Genomic DNA, 17,389 nt, shown 5'->3' on the forward strand with positions numbered 1-17,389 from the left:
TATTTTATTTATTTGGTTGAGGAGTTAACAGTCCAATTAACATATATATATATACACACACACACACACTGATTATAAACTGTTCATTATCACAGATTATCACAATTTAGTTTAACCCTATCCCTGTTCATATCAGTAACATGTTGATTATTGCTTAATCAAATGTCTATGCGAGCGTTCACGTAATTTTTACAATGTAGGCTATCCGATACAGTCAATGATGCGTCGGATACAGTCTACACTGTAGAAGATACTGTATAAGAATTTTGCGTTTGTTCGCTACATTGTTTCACTGCGGAGCATATTTATGTTGCACCATCCTTCTATCCGATTGGCTGAATAAGGACAACAGAGCATTCAGTTAGGATATAACCGTGGATCCAATTGGATATCCTTGTTAACGTTCTCTTTTTTTATCTGGGATTGTGGAAAACGATTGGATGGAAAAGGGAACTATGCTCGTAGAATTTTTGGGAGACGTTTGGGTTGTAGGAAGTGCCCTTTTATGGCATGCAGAACATTTTACAGATCATCGCACATCAACTTCCGGTTGGGTGTGTTCAGACGCTTAGTCTAGGAAGTAAATTGGAAATATCTCTCCTTTTAACACAATAATTGTTCACGGAATTAATACCAATCGAAAGGTAACCATTTCAGACATACAACGGACGGTTTTCTAACTTATTTTACTTACGCTAGCCTATTCCATATTATCTGCCGTCAATCTAACTTTCTTGTTCATGTTCATAGAAAGTAGCATATCCTGCTCATTCAACCTGGAAAAAGTAGCAACTCAACTAACTCCTTGACTTTCCCCTGGTTACGTTGTAGAAAATGTCCAAGTCTTTGAAGAAAATCGTAGAGGAGAGCCGGGAGAAGAATATACCCGAGGTCGATATGTGCGACAGGGGTGTATCAAATATGCTGGACATTCCAGGGTTATGTGAGTAGGGGCCTACCGTTGCTGTTTAATGCCATTATCTTCTCTATAAAAAAAACACTTGAATATGGCTTGCTGATTATTTGACAAGTAGAATCAGGTGGACTTGTCTGGGGGTACTCGAGGACCAGAGTTGGGAAACATTGGGGATAAGCGAGGACCGGAGTTGGGAAACGTTTGTCTAGCCCTGAATTCCTATTGGTTGATGTAGCATATAGATAGGAAGCAAAGCAGTGCCTTTGTGATCACACTTTTATGTGATCTGTTACTTGGTTGATGTTTGGATTTGGTCAAATTAATAATAATTATAAATGGTGTAGCCTACAAACTGCTGCATGCCTTATGCATCTGAAGGCAAAACAGTATATTTTTATTATAGGATTGGTCAGATCGACTCTTATATAATTGAACAGGGAGTTCATTTTCGGTCACACTTTACATGGCAGTGTCTTTTTTTACTTGATCTAATCAGGTCTGTTATTCCTGTAAGTACAGTTGTAGTAAGTAATTCCTCAGATAATGCTGGTTCATGTATGACATATCCTTTGTGTTTTTACTTTGCAGTCACACTGTCCAACATTACCCAGCTGGTTCTGAGTCACAACAAGCTCACAAGTAAGTTCTGACTGTTTATCTGTTGTTTATTCCGCTGTGAAGCAAGCAGACTTAGACCCAATCATGTCCCTTCAGTATTCTCCACTTTGACAGACAGATGTCTCAACCAATGTTCCCTCCCATTGTTTGGGGCACTGAGCAAATTTTGGGTCTATTGAGTGGAAACTTGAACTTTGAGAGAATTTTGTGCAACTTACACTGAATCTGTACTCTTACAGTTTGACAGTAGCCAATAGGCTATTTTGGCTATTTGAGGACAACGTAGGCCAACCAACAAAACCAATGGAGCGACTCCCAGAACAGTTTCACATGGAAATAGCTTTTTATTTCTATGATATAGCCTACAGTAGCCTATATGTGGTGTTCAATGCAGGACTACATTGCATGAGACGTTTTTACATTATGACAATCATTAATGATTGCTTACTTGGTCTGTAACACCATGGGCCAATTAGGTGACTGTAAAATGCATTGTGTTGTATGATGCAAGAAACCACTACAAAGTAAAATGTATTATTATTACCATACAGAGAATTAGTCAATGTAGGCTACCCCTCTGCCTCTTGGTTTATTTGCATATTCAAATCTGTCTCAAAATACAACACTGGCCCTTTAATTAAGACATAAGCTTTTTACCTGACTGGCTTTTCAAAGTGCTCTTGAAATGTAGCCTACACATTTTGTGTTCAGTGACGCGCGGCTCTGATCTGAAAAGAGCATTCACTTGTGGGTGATTGAAAGACCTCTCGTGGACTACACACGCCAATAGAGTCCTTCTCCGTTGCACTCTGGCTCTGCTTACAACAAAATCACACACTCAATCTTGCAAAGTTAGATTTGTTTTGGTTTTGTTGCATTGAAAAGGGGCTGATATAATGTTGATTCGATCACAGAAAAAAGACGTTGATCTGTATTGTGCAAACTAATGGGGCGAACTCCGTGAAGCTCAATCTTCTCTTGCATCTCTGTGCGGCCTGACGTTTCTTCTGTTTGCCAGTCCTGGAGGAGGTGCGTGGCTACGCAGGTGGGCCGCATAGAGGGAACATTTGTCTCAACCCTAGTTTCTGTCCGATTTGGAAATACTCTGAGTGTACAAAACATTAGGAACACCTGCTCTTTCCATGGCATAGACTGACCAGGTGAAATATTTGATCCCTTATTGATGTCACTTCTTAAATCCACCTCAATCACTGTAGATGAAGGGGTGGAGACCGGTTAAAGAAAGATTTTTAAACCTTGAGACAATTGAGACATGGATTGTGTATGTGTGTCATTCAGAGGGTGAATGGGCAAGACAAAATATTTAAGTGCCTTTGAACGGGGTATGGTAGTAGGTGCCAGGCGCACCGGTTAGTGTGTCAAGAACTGCAATGCTGCTGAGGTTTTTCCCTCTGAACAGTTTTCTGTGTGTATCAAGAATGGTCCACCACCAAAGGACATCCATTGCCACGACTGTAGGAAGCATTGGAGTCAACATGGGCCAGCATCCCTGTGGCACACTTTCAGCACCTTGTAGAGTCAATGCCGTGACAAATTGAGGCTGTTCTGAGGGGAAAATGCAGTGCAACTTAATATTAGATATTAGTTCCTAATGTATTGTACACACTATACACGTAGGTCCAGTGGACAGTTTATTAGGTGCACCACCCAGTTCACGAAAATGGTTTGCTGCTACAGGCAGTGAGTCACGTGTCCGTGGCTTGCTATATAAAGCAAATGGACAGGCATCAAGGCATTCAGTTACTGTTCAATTGAATGTTAGAATGTGCAAATTTAGTGACTTTGAGCATGGTATGTTCGCCAGTGCCAGGTGCGCTGGTTCCAGTATCTCAGAAACGGCCGACTTTTCATACACGACAGTGTCTAGGGTTTACAGAGAATGGTGCGACAAACAATAAAACATTCAGTCAGTGGCAGTCCTATGGGCGAAAACAGCTTGTTGATGAGAGGTGGAAGGAGAATGGCAAGAATCGTACCAGCTAACAGGCGGGCCCACAAACGGGCAGATAACGGCGCAGAACGGCATCTCAGAACGCACATCTCGTCAGTCCTTGTCACGGATGAGCTATTACAGCAGACGACCACACCGGGTTCCGCTCCTACCAGCTAACAACAAGAAGTGGCTCCAGTGGGCACGCGATCACCAACACTGGACAATTGAGGAGTGGAAAAACATTGCCTGGTCCGACGAATCATGGTTGCGTCATGCTGATGGCAGAGTCAGGGTTTGGCGTAAGCAGCATTAGTCCATGACCCCATCCTGCCTGGTGTCAAAGGTACAAGCTGGTGGTGTAATGGTGTGGGGGATGTTTTCCTGGCACACGTTAGGTCCCTTGATACCAATTGATCAGCGTTTCCATGCCCTGAAGAATTTGGGCTGTTCTGGAGGGTTTCGATCTGGTACTAAATGGGCGTACCTAATAACCTTGCCACAGTGTATATTATTGAAAGAGTTATTTTTACAAAATTACATACATACACAGCTATGAATGGCAACGCAAGGGTGTGAAATTGTGCTTATTACCACTAGAGTGCACACTTGTGCTGTAGTACTTACCTTAAAAGGCTCACTTTCCGAGATGAGCATTGGAGACCAAGGCCTTTGTAGTCAGCTTGAATAACGAAAGTCAGTTCACTTCTCTGTGTTTTAGCTGAGGGTGTTTGACAAAGTATGCATTTACTTGAGGATTTTTATTTGGGATCTCAAAGCCTAGGGTTCATGTGTGTTATGAGTAATTTAAAGAAGAACATAATTTAAGTTGCTAATATGTTTATTACATTATTACGCTGTTATTGCATTAATATGACATAAAACCAGGTAACATAGCAATGTAATCACAAAGAATGAGGCAGAGAATCATGTCTCTCTGTTAACTTGTGTATCATCTGTACAAGAGTCTGTAGTTAATTTTCGGACAAGCCCACTAGGGATACACTTGAAACAAATGAACAACAAAAAAATCGCAAGATCTCTCTTGGCATCTTCAGTCACTACTCCAGACACCAGCTCCAAGTTCACACCTAACTACCTGCATCATGTTTGCACATTGTTTATCTCATACTGCTGGTATCTTGAGTTTCCTGTTCTGTTCCTCACCCTAATCCCCATTTTAAGATGTCACACATTGAGATTACATCCATTATACATTTCTCTCTCCATGCTATTTATAGCGGAAGATCAGAGACTTGTTTTTGGAATAGCTAATTACCATTATCATCCATAACCATTTACCTGCAGGTGTTTCAGGTGCGACCATCTGATCCGTCTGTTGGCAATAATGTTCTTAGCTGTATTTATTTAGTTTTTACACAGCAAATCACTGTATTGTGAATATGGAGCTGTGGTTTATGGCTTTACTCTTCGTCTTGCCGTACCTCGAATGGGTTTTTCCCCTCTCTCCCCTCCGTGGCTCTGATCTTGTCCTGCCTGCTTTAAAGCGCTCCCAGATATAAAAGATAGCGTGCCGTCTTTTTGAACTTTTCAAGGTACTCAGATATTACAGTGACATTTGGAAAGTCTTTCATTAGAGAGGAGGAAGAGGAAGGTGACGAGAAGGGTGATCTGGGTGAGCAGGGTGCTTACTTAGCCTATGGGAGGGAGAGTGAGCGGTGTAGGAAGGGAGAGAGAGGCTTAGGGAGGGGGGAGCGGGAGAAAGAGGGGAAATGAGATGGCTGTTGCTGCTTAGCCAAAGGTTGGGACCGTTTCCCGAACACGTCTCTCCCCTATTACCATCAATCTATCTATCTGATCATTAACAACTCCCGAGTGTCACAGGGTCCCCATGCAGGCTGCACCAACCTGAACCCAGCCGCCTCCTCTCACACACACTCAAGAGGGCACCCACTTAATACCACACACTTAATATCACCCACTTAATACCACACACTTAATATCATACGCACACACACTATTCTCTCTCTCGCTTGCTCTCTCTCCCTCATTTATCTCCATTGAGACTAGCAATTAAACACAATTAAGCAAAAAAGTGTTATCTGTAGTATGAAATCGTATCGTCTTCAGCATGTCTAAGAGTTTAACTTTACTCGCATGAATACAGGGCAGGTGTAGTAAATGAATAGTGTGTAAAGAGATCACTGGAGTGTTGTATTGATTGAGGCGTAGGCCTAGATCTGCGTGGCCAGGTCCAGTACTCTGTGACCCTATGTTCACTCTGCATTGATTCAGTGGACATTCACAGATCTATTGAGACTGAGCCTGAATGGAATTGATTTTGTGGTGCGGGGTAAACCACTGGGATAGATGGAGAGAAATGGACTCTAAAAGTCCAGGGATCGGAATCGAGTCACGATTTTTTCACAGCTCGGGACTCCACTCTAAATCAATCAGTGATGATATGGATTCAGACTGGACCGGTTGTGACATGGACTTGGATTCAGACTGGACCGGTTGTGACATGGACATGGATTCAGACTGGACCGGTTGTGACATGGATTCAGACTGGACCAGTTGTGACATGGACATGGATTCAGACTGGACCGGTTGTGACATGGATTCAGACTGGACCAGTTGTGACATGGACTTGGATTCAGACTGGACCGGTTGTGACTTGGACTTGGATTCAGACTGGACCGGTTGTGACTTGGATTCAGACTGGACCGGTTGTGACTTGGATTCAGACTGGACCGGTTGTGACATGGATTCAGACTGGACCGGTTGTGACTTGGATTCAGACTGGACCGGTTGTGACTTGGACATGGATTCAGACTGGGCCGGTTGTGACTTGGTTGACAAAGTCTCTCTCCCTGGTATACTTTTAATTCCACATGCTACTAAGCTTTAGTTACAGACTACAGAGATTACACACACACACAAGCACTAGGGCGGGGAATTACCAGGGACCTAACAATACAATATTGTCACGATACTTAGGTGCCGATACGATAAGTATTGCGACTCATATGATTGTCACAAGTCTATATTTACGGGAATCAATATTGTGATTTGATCTTCCAATCATATTGCTCACTATATGACTGCTGCAGAGAGTGAAGAGAGAGCATGAGAAAATTAGTTTTGATCAGTCATGGAAATAAGTGCTGAAAACAAACATATTGGCTCACTATTTAAAAAGAGGATGAACAATACAGGAGTTTTGGCGCAAGTACAGCCGACTAGTGCTAGCTAATGGTACCTAGCAACAACAACAAAAAAATCCAAGTATTGATAAAATATCGTCCTAAATAATATTGTGGTATGTAGCTATAACAATTATGTCTCATCACTGAAAAGCAATCCCCTCAAAGACTAGCCTTTGTGACATGTTGTCCCTGTGATATGGAAACGGTATGGCAGGGACACGTTCAGTCACCCTGATCTCCCCAGGGACATTCCTGTCAGGTCCACCTGTTCTGTTTGTGTACCCCCCCCCCATCCCTTCTTAACCAACGCCTCCATTGATCAGGCCTCTAATCGGATAGAGGCATCATCTCATTATCTCCCTATCGATCTCTGTCCACCTCTCAAAAATTGACTCGTGGAGGGGAGGAAAGGGTGAGGAGCGGGAGGATAAGGTTGAGAGGGGAAAATAGGGGGAGGTGTAGGGAACAAAAGAAATGGCCCCATCATTAAAATGTCAAACCTCTGCCCTGATTGCCCTGGCCATAGAGCAGCTAAATGAGCCATCAAAGACATACAGGATGATAATTGGCTCGTTAAGACGCTGTACCATCAGCCTGACTATAGTGGTTCTTCAGCTGGTCGTAGTTTGACTCCATGGTTGCGTTTTAAAGTGATGAAAGAGTATGCAATGTTCAATAAGGCTGGGAGGAAGAAATACTGGTGGTCTGTATTTTTATTCCATGTTTTGTCTCTCTCTCTCTCTCTCTCAGCCATTCCTGCCAACGTGGCTGACTTGAAGAACCTGGAAGTTCTCAATGTGTTTAACAACCAGATAGAAGAGCTGCCCACTCAGATCAGCAGCCTGCAGAAGCTCAAACACCTCAACCTTGGGTAGGCCACCGAATGTATTTTTTAAATATTTTCTGTCTTGTGTGTGTGCGACTGTGGCTCTTCAGCTATGCCACTCCTTCATCCTCATTCCAAGCTCACAAAGCCTACATTGTCAGACAGGTGAGAGAAAGAGGGAAACTGTTCATTTGAACACTTGTTTATTTGCGGGTCTCTCTCTTCCCCTCAGGACATGGCTGTATCTCTGCGCTCAACTGAATTGCTGTTGTCAGGGCAGGGATCCTGTTATTTTCTCATCTCCGTTTGTGACACAAATCACTTCACCCCTGTAATTTGCCCTTAACGCTTTACCCATCACTTCACATTCACATAGTGGAATAAACCATTATCAACCAGTATGCACACATTTATCCTAGAAAAATGTAGATCACACATCTGGCTAATCAGTGTAAGAATACGAGCGTATGCCATCTCTTCATATGGTGATCAGTCGATCTATGTAATGCCACAATAAAGACTGGCAGAATTTACCAGCTTGCAATAGGTTTGATTTGATTAGATTGAAGGACTATAGAAGACAGCAAGCTATGTTCCTTACCTATACCAGTCTGCCAAAGACGACGAATCCCAAACCATTTCAGTTCTCCGGTCAAATGATGCACAGCACAAAGGGACAAGGCTAAACCTAAGACTGGTGTGCGTGAGGCACGGTGTATAATTAGCTATTTGCCAAGACAACATTGAGAGGCTCAGAGACAACTTCATATCGTGTATTTCTGTCCTCTGTGAGCACTTAAAGGCGGAACACAACCTGTTTCCTACTCTCATCCTCTCGTCCAGTACTCGGCATTAACGCTTTTCCTTTTGTCTGGGACAATTACAAAAATTAGTTGGACAAGAAGAATATAAATTTTATGTTGTCAAAATGGACAAGTAAAGACTTGTTTTTTCACACAAATCACAATATCAAACAATTACTCAGATCACAGGCCAACTTTGGAATAACATTCAAATACATTTTTCATGTACATATATACAAATTCTACAAAGTGTAGGTGATAAGCACATTGGCTACAGCCTCATGTCCAAACATGAGACTTTTTAATTCCACAGATATCGGCTAAACGCCAGTCACGTTTGGCCAAATACAATGGAGGATAATTCACGTGAACGTCTAAAGGCTTGATTCTGTCGACGTACTGGAGGCACCGTTCGTTCAGATGTAATGGTCGAGTGAAGGTCCGTGCCTGTTGCGCCCCGCACCTCACCCACCTTGAACCCGAGCGGAGGCGGTCAGCATTTCAAAACTATTCCACCGGAAACTTAATTGTTTTAAAACCTGCATGTTTTATGTCATTTTACGAAGCATGCCTTGTTTCAAAGTAGCTAAATTATGAGCATAGAAATGTTGAGGGAATTGTTGTTCTGTAGGTTTTCAAATCGACGTTATTTTATTGTCCAGCAGCCAAAGGCATTGTCCTAGTCAGTAATCCATCACGCTAGTTGATGCATCTTTTTACATTTTCCTTTTCTTCATTTCAAATGGATATTTTCATCTGTCACGTGAAACCGCTTGTGCGTGGGTGCGCGTTTGAGAAGTGTTTTTCTGCTAATTGCATTTTGGAACGTTCGCAAATAGCCTACAGCCATGTGTGCATTGTTGAGCTTTATAATATGAAGAAATAAAACTATCAACATTTTTAAGCTAAACGGTCTGATCTGTTGCATCAGCTTCTTTTTTTTAATGTGCAGTGGTTGTATGAATTTTGGAACTGTCGTTCCAGAACTTTCCAGACACTGTTTTGAACCGTAGACATATACAAAAGTAATTGGAATGTTGAAATATTTGAAAAGCTACCCAGGGTGGCCAACCATCCTCCATGAGAGCCTTAAAGGGACTGTTGTATTCAGAGGCTTGAATATGCAAAGATGCCAATAGGCTGTGTAGCCTATATTTAACCCCGTGCTTTTACACCTGCATTGTTTGCTGTTTGGGGTTTTAGGCTGGGTTTCTGTACAGCACTTTGAGATATCAGCTGATGTACGAAGGGCTATATAAATAAATTTGATTTGATTTGATTTGATTTATATTCCTGTCTGATTCTCTGGTAAAAAAAATGTTAATGCATTTTATTTTGTAGAGTGGTTCCTTGCATCTTAAAATTATGTCAGAATAGTGTTATAGGTCTTCTTTTAAAAATTTTAAAATGTATTTTGGGACAAGTGACTTGTGCTTTTGACCAGGTAAAAAATCTACAAGTCCTACTTGAGAGTTTTCTCTTTTATCTTCCTATGTTCTACTCCAGTTCAGTCACAGCCCAAATGTGTGGAATTAACAGTTTGCCCGTTACAGTTTTAACCCCAAATACTTTTGTGGGCCCCCCTCGCCACTGAAAGATGGGGGCTGGCGATAAGGGATTGGTCTCAATGTCACGCGGGATTACCAAAGTTTTTACAATCTCCTCCACCGCTCTGACATTCTGCGTCTCTTATGGATTGGCTGTCAGCTGCACCGTCTCCCAACCATAATCTAGGAAACATAAGCCTCGCAGACGTATTCAAGACCCACTGTCCCTTTCAGCGCGGTGTGTGTACTCTGTACTGTGTGTGTCTGATGTGTTTGTGTGTGTGTGTGCAGGCGAATTTGTGTGTACCTACCAACCTGATCTCATTTGTCAAAACAATCTCTGCCTCCCAACCTGTAATTGCCTTGCAAACATATCCTGGCGTCGCAGGATCAATTTGTTTTTGCTTTTCAAATCCGCCCTGAAAGCAAGGCGCTCCACTGTGTTCCCTGTGTCTTTGAGACGGCCTAGCCTCTTGTGGTGTGTGTGGATATTGATAATGTAATACCTGGAGATGTATAGACTGAGGCTTAAATGGTTGGGCTCAATCAGGACCTGATCTCCGGCTAGGCCCAGTGACACCTTGATCCTCTCCTTCTTCCTGAGCTCATTCTATAGAATCCTTAAACAGTTCTGCCACTATATATAAGAATATGCCTAACAGAAGGACTATATGTGACCTTGCATGCAGAATGTGAGATTACACAATACAATTGAAGAATGAGTTATTTCTCCCAAGGTGAACGCCAGCTAGTATGAAAAAAGAATGAGACTGCGTTCACTGTACATTGGATTTACTGTAGAAATAATGTCACAGGCTCAGGAAACCGATGTCTTCACCATTAGACCAAGTGGAAATGTCCTCTTGTGCTGAGGGTGACACTGATTTTTCTTCAGTCGAGGACTACCTCAGGAAATGCCGTTGTAAAGCTGTGAGTTGATTTAGCTCGTTGTTTTCTATCTGTCATTATGCGTGCAGTATGAACAGGATGAGTGCTCTGCCCCGAGGCTTCGGGTCCCTGCCTGCTCTGGAGGTGCTGGACCTGACCTACAACAACCTGAACGAGAGCTCACTGCCCGGCAACTTCTTCTACCTCAGTGAGTCACTCTCTCTCTCTCTCTCTCACACACACACTGCATCGCACGCACAGACGTCCACAGAAACCTGTGAAGAAACACACACATGTACTCAAGTGCGACTGAAATATTTCTCCTGGCACCACACGCTGGGCAGACCACCATTCTTATTACTGAGTCAAGCACATCATCATCATGGGGCTCATCTTTCCAATCAACTCCTCCATTCCATCCATCACCCTGTTCTGGTAATTGACGTGCCCTCTGATTAAAAATTTAAAAACAACTGAAAAGGGGATGTCTTCAACCAAGACCTAAAGTGGGAGAGAGAGAGTTGGTCTCCCCATCTCTGACTGTTTCTCTCTCTGAGGCTGCTGTGCTAGCTCTACTAATGGCCTGTTATTTTAATACTGATGATGACATAATGAAAGCACTATTCACACAGCAATCGGCGCCATTTTAATCTTATTCTCCCCCCCCCTCCCCCGCCTCGCACACTACCTCCTCTCCTCCCCACTCCATCTATCAAAGCTGGAGGAGGCTACGATGCCCAGACACACACACACACACACACAGATCGCTACTAATTCCCTGCCCAAATTAAACAGCCACTGATTAATGAATGAGGTGCATATGATTGTCTTTAATCAGAGATACAAGAAGGAGGATATGCACTTTCATTATTGCTATTAGAAGCCTGTAATGTGGCTATTTTTGGTATTTTACTTTGCTCCAAAGGAACTGTTTCCCTTAGAGTGACATACCAGGAAGTATGCCTGTCTGTCTGGATGTCTCCCCAAATCCCTGATGGAAGAATAGTGTCAGTGAATCTGAAGATTACCCTTTTGGTCTAGTCTGTCTCTCTGTTTGTGTGTGTGTCTCTGGGTGTGGGGGTGTGTGTCTCTGTGTGGGTGTCTCTGTGGGTGTCTCTGTGTGGGTGTCTCTGTGTGTGTATATGTGTCTCTGTGTGTATGTGTGAGAGAGAATGAGAGGCAGTGTTAGCTGCTGTCTTCCAGTGTGTCAGTATGTGTGTTTGTTTATATAGACCCCCCCCCCCCCCCCCCTCCCGACAAGACAAGCAGCAGTAAATCTATGTTTGACCCATGTGTGTGTCAGCTGCCCAGAGCTTGCAAACGGTTATTAATCAGCCGTGACTGGTCTTATTGATCACGCTTCGGCCTGGTTAGGACTGAAAGTCCAGTGCACACACACACACTAACCAACTCCTGTGTAAATTGCAGCTACCCTGCGTGCACTCTATCTCAGTGACAACGACTTTGAGATGCTTCCTCCAGACATCGGCAAGCTGGGCAAGCTGCAGATTGTGAGTCATTTATCTAAATATCTCCCTCTGAATATCAGTGGTCTCCTTTCTCTCCTTCGTATTGCTTGGTTGGTTCCTTGTATTCTCCGTCACCTAGAACTGCCTTAATACAGGAGTGACAGTTCCCCACAATAAGGACTTCAAATGGCATGTGTCTCTCCTATTGTGATGTCTCAAGATTTTTTATTCTGATTGTAGATGGGAAATCATTGTTTAGTATACAGTTGAAGTCGGAGGTTTACATATATTGACTCCAACCTAAGTGTATCTCGTTTTTTTTCAACCACTCCACACATTTCTTGTGAACAACCTATAGTTTTGACAAGTCGGTTAGGACATCTACTTTGTGCAAGTCATTTTTCCAACAATTGTTTACAGACAGAGTATTTCACTTATAATTCACTGTATCACAATTCTAGTGGGTCATAAGTTTACATACACTAAGTTGAATGTACCTTTTAAACCGCTTGGAAAATTCCATAAAATTATGTCATGGCTTTAGGCTAATTGACATCATTTGAGTCAGAGGTGTACCTGTGGATGTATTTCAAGGCCTATCTTCAAACTCAGTGCCTCTTTGCTTGACATCATGGGAAAATCAAAAGAAGTCAGCCAAGACCTCAGAAAAAATATTGTAGATCTTCACAAGCCTGGTTCATCCTTGGGAGCAATTTCCAAACGCCTGAAGGTACCACGTTCATCTGTGCAAACAATAGCACGCAAGTATAAACACCATGGGACCACGCAGCCGTCATATCGCTCAGGAAGGAGACTCGTTCTATCTCCTAGAGATGAACATAGTTTGGTGCGAAAAGTGCAAATCAATCCCAGAGCAACAGTAAAGGACCTTGTGAAAATGCTGGAGGAAACGGGTATAAAAGTATCTACATCCACAGTGAAACAAGTCCTATATCGACACAACCTGAAAGGCCGCTCAGCAAGGAAGAAGCCACTGCTCCAAAACCAGTATAAAAAAGCCAGACTACATTTGGCAACTCCACATGGGGACAAAGATCGTACTTTTTGGAGAAATGTCCTCTGGTCTGATGAAACAAAAATAGAACTGTTTGGCCGTAATGACCATTGTTATGTTTGGAGGAAAAAGGGGGAGGCTTGCAAGCTGAAGAACACCATCCCAACCATGAAGCACGGGGAAGGCAGCACCATGTTGTGGGGGTGCTTTGCTGCAGGAGGGACTGGTGCACTTCACAAAATAGATGGCATCATGAGGTAGGGAAATTTGTGGATATATTGAAGCAACATCTCAAGATGTCAGTCAGGAAGATAAAGCTTGGTTGCAAAGGGGTCTTCCAAATGGACAATGACCCCAATCAATCAAAGTTGTGGCAAAATGGCTTAAGACAACAATATTTACTATGATTAAATGTCAGGAATTGTGAAAAACTGAGTTTAAATGTATTTGGTAAGGTGTATGTAAACTTCTGACTTCAACTGGATGGGGATGAATGTCTGCTGTGCAAACAGTACATATTTAATGTTTTATATACATTGACCTCATCCAGAAGACGAGGTCAGTACAGGTGCATCAAAGCTGGGACCAATCTTGCATTACTCTTCTCATATGTATATACTGTATTCTACACTATTCTACTGTATCTTAGCCTATGCTGCTCTGACATTGCTCGTCCACATATTTATATATTCTTAATTCCTTTACTTAGATTTATGTGTACTGGGTATATGTTGTGTAATTGGTTAAGTATTACTTGTTAGATATTGCTGCGCTGTCGGAGCTAGGAACATTTCGCTACACCCACAATAACATCTGCTAAACACGTGCGTGTGACCAATAAAATGTGATTTTATTTTATTCAGAATGTATAAATCTTTGTCTTTCTCTCTCGTCCTTCATCTCTCCCTCTACGTCTCTCTCATTACCCCCCCTTCTCACCCCCTATCCTCCTCTCCATAGCTGAGTCTGAGGGATAATGACCTCATCTCTCTGCCTAAAGAGATAGGAGACCTGGCCCAGCTCAAAGAGCTCCACATTCAGGGCAACAGGCTCACTGTGCTGCCCCCTGAACTGGGTAAGACTGACCACACGAACACACTATTGCACACAGACACACACAGTCACTGTATGTGGGCGCAGGTGTCGTTGACTGCTCCTCTGGTTGGCTGGCCTCTCCCAGCATCGCCCCACTGCCCTCACCATCCCACTGTGTGTGCGTGTGCGTGTGTGCGCGTGCGCGCGCATGTGCATGCCCCAGATGGCATGCTTCACAGATCCACAAACCCATGAACCCCCACAGAGGTCACCAGGGGTCGACCCTCTCTCTGACAGCCTGTAGAGTACAATGTGTGGACCCTCGCCACTGGAGGTTCTGCAGCTCAACCCAGCTCAGTTTACGAAACTGAAACACCTTCCAGTACAATACAAAGGAAATATTTTCATCAGTTGGTAAAAAACAAAAAAGGGGATGTCTTCAGCCAAGACCTAAAGCAGAAGAGAGAGGAGGAAGAAGAGAGGGAGGGAGAGATGGTCTCCTGTTTCTCTCACTATGTGTGTAGAGCTGATTAGAATCTCCCTGTCACGGCTCCCTAATCCCAGTGTCTCACTGCTCTGGCCTTGTTAGGGCCACAGCTACACCACCAGCCAAAAGAGAGAATGGGGGAGGGAAAGCGGGAGGGAAATGATGTGGCGGGAGAGAATGTTAGAGAGATGGAGGGACGGACAGGCGGAGGGAGCGACTGAGGGACGGGGTGCTCCAGAGATGGAGGGACAGACAGGCGGAGGGAGCGACTGAGGGACGGGGTGCTCCAGAGATGGAGGGACGGACAGGCGGAGGGAGCGACTGAGGGACGGGGTGCTCCAGAGATGGAGGGACGGACAGGCGGAGGGAGCGACTGAGGGACGGGGTGCTCCAGAGATGGAGGGACAGACAGGCGGAGGGAGCGACTGAGGGACGGGGTGCTCCAGAGATGGAGGGACAGACAGGCGGAGGGAGCGACTGAGGGACGGGGTGCTCCAGAGATGGAGGGACAGACAGGCGGAGGGAGCGACTGAGGGACGGGGTGCTCCAGAGATGGAGGGACGGACAGGCGGAGGGAGCGACTGAGGGACGGGGTGCTCCAGAGATGGAGGGACGGACAGGCGGAGGGAGCGACTGAGGGACGGGGTGCTCCAGAGATGGAGGGACGGACAGGCGGAGGGAGCGACTGAGGGACGGGGTGCGGACCAGAGATGGCAGAGATGGACGGACAGGCGGAGGGAGCGACTGAGGGACGGGGTGCTCCAGAGATGGAGGGACAGACAGGCGGAGGGAGCGACTGAGGGACGGGGTACTCCAGAGATGGAGGGACAGACAGGCGGAGGGAGCGACTGAGGGACGGGGTGCTCCAGAGATGGAGCAGAGGAAAAGAGGGGGATGAGGGGAGAAAGAGATGAAGAGGGAGTGGCCCCTCTAACAAGGAGCAGCCAAGTGCACAGGGGAAGTGCAGGTTTGGGGATAGAAGATCGGCATTGTAGCTGTGGAGACCACACTGGAGAGAAGAGGGACTAACACCGACCTAATCCTGTAACTAGGGGAGAGGGATGATTGAGCGGTGGGAAGGAAAAGAGGATAAATAAGGGCGATGAGGTTTCAAGTGTATGTAATATAAATTTTAAAAAGTGTATTTCAGACATTATTACAGTTTAACCATACTGTAAAACCATCAAATCATTCAGTCTCTGAATTCAACCCTAGTTCGTTCTCACTAAAAGAAATTCCAGACAAAGCTGAAAGCAAGGAGTTGATTAAGAAGAGCAGTGAAACTGTAGATTCTGTACAATTATAGATGAACAGCTGAACAACCCTAACTAACTAGTTAGCATGGGGCTGCTGGTGTTGGCTTGCTCTGACCAGGCGTAACATTGGGGTTGGGGGACCTAGGGGTTTTAGGTTTTAGGCCCAGACAGCTCTCTCGGTGCTGGGCTAGTCAGATGTGTGTTAATTGGTCTCTGAGGTGCTACCATCGACCACATTAGCACCGTGACCCGTCGCCCGCGCCACAATGTTGTCAGAACGTTGTTCACTCTTTTGCCCTTTCTCTCCCTCTTTCCTCGCTCCTCTTCTCCCCACACCTTCATCTCTCCACCCGTTGACCTCTTCTCCCTCCCTCCTTTCCTCTCTGACACTCTTTTCTATATCACTCAATCTCCTAATCTCTCTGTTCATCCCTTCTCTCTCTCTTCAGGTAACCTGGATCTGACTGGGCCTAAGCAGGTGTTCAAGGCTGAGAATAACCCTTGGGTGACCCCCATTGCAGACCAGTTCCAGCTGGGAGTCTCCCATGTGTTTGAATACGTCCGTTCCGAGACCTACAAGTAGTAAGTAGTCTAATCTACAAACACCCCTACACCTACAGCAGTAGTGGACTCACTGACTCCGACCTACTGAGGGAGAGGGCTCTAAGAGGAGAGAATGGGACGTGTGTGTGTGTGTTAAGGACTTTAATTCGTGTGACTGTCTGTGTGTCTCCCTATCCTGCTGGTCTTGTGGCTGTATCATGGTGGTGTTGGACCCTCGCCCTGCTCTCTCCTGGGCCCTCAAACCTTTACTTCTCATTAGGGACAGAGCGAGGATCCTCTGTCCTCTCCTTCCCTCTTTTCTCGTTCTGTCCATTGAGCTACTGGACTGCCACTTCAAGGCAATCCTCCAGCCGAGACCCACTCACTCTTATAGACCTGAGGGAGTTTGTCCGTTCCTCTACAGATGGTGTACAGTAGCTTTCGGTTTCTGTTGCGTTGTCCTCCTGCTCAGGGCTCTATGGATTTCCATCCCAATGGCAGGTGTAAAAGGGGGATAAATAAAGAAGCGTATGATGTCACTTCCTGCATAATGGCGGATGTCTCTAGGCTCTGACCCCGGCACCAGCTGTCTACGTCCCAGACTCCCTCAGTGCCAGCCCCAGACACAAGGATGGAGAGCTGGAGGAGGAAGGTGATACAGACCTGTAAGACTTGGCCATTGGTGGGAGGCAATGTTCTCTCTAAACCACGCACCTCCTCCAGGACTGGCAAACAGAAGAAACGCCAGCCCACGCAGAGACGCAAGAGGAGATTGAGCTTCACTGAGTTCGCCCCATTAATTTGCACAATACAGATCAACGTCTTTTTTCTGTGATCGAATCAACATATCAGCCCCTTTTCAATG

At 44.8% G+C, this 17,389-nt stretch overlaps 1 protein-coding gene across 1 annotated transcript in view; it reads left to right on the forward strand.

The window, feature by feature from the left end:
• Positions 1–339: 339 nt before the first annotated feature.
• The window catches only part of rsu1 (Ras suppressor protein 1), a 34,569-nt gene continuing 17,519 nt past the window's right edge, over positions 340–17,389 (forward strand). The window contains exons 1-8 of the mRNA XM_029626647.2: positions 340–644; positions 832–943; positions 1,505–1,555; positions 7,406–7,526; positions 10,809–10,927; positions 12,148–12,230; positions 14,164–14,278; positions 16,431–16,563. Of these exons, the coding sequence (XP_029482507.1) occupies positions 835–943; positions 1,505–1,555; positions 7,406–7,526; positions 10,809–10,927; positions 12,148–12,230; positions 14,164–14,278; positions 16,431–16,563 (731 nt within the window). The 5' untranslated portion in view covers positions 340–644; positions 832–834. The remainder of the gene's footprint in view (positions 645–831; positions 944–1,504; positions 1,556–7,405; positions 7,527–10,808; positions 10,928–12,147; positions 12,231–14,163; positions 14,279–16,430; positions 16,564–17,389) is intronic.

This window comes from Oncorhynchus nerka, linkage group LG22 (genome assembly GCF_034236695.1).
Source record: "Oncorhynchus nerka isolate Pitt River linkage group LG22, Oner_Uvic_2.0, whole genome shotgun sequence".
In the NCBI taxonomy this organism is placed as follows: Eukaryota; Metazoa; Chordata; class Actinopteri; order Salmoniformes; family Salmonidae; genus Oncorhynchus; species Oncorhynchus nerka.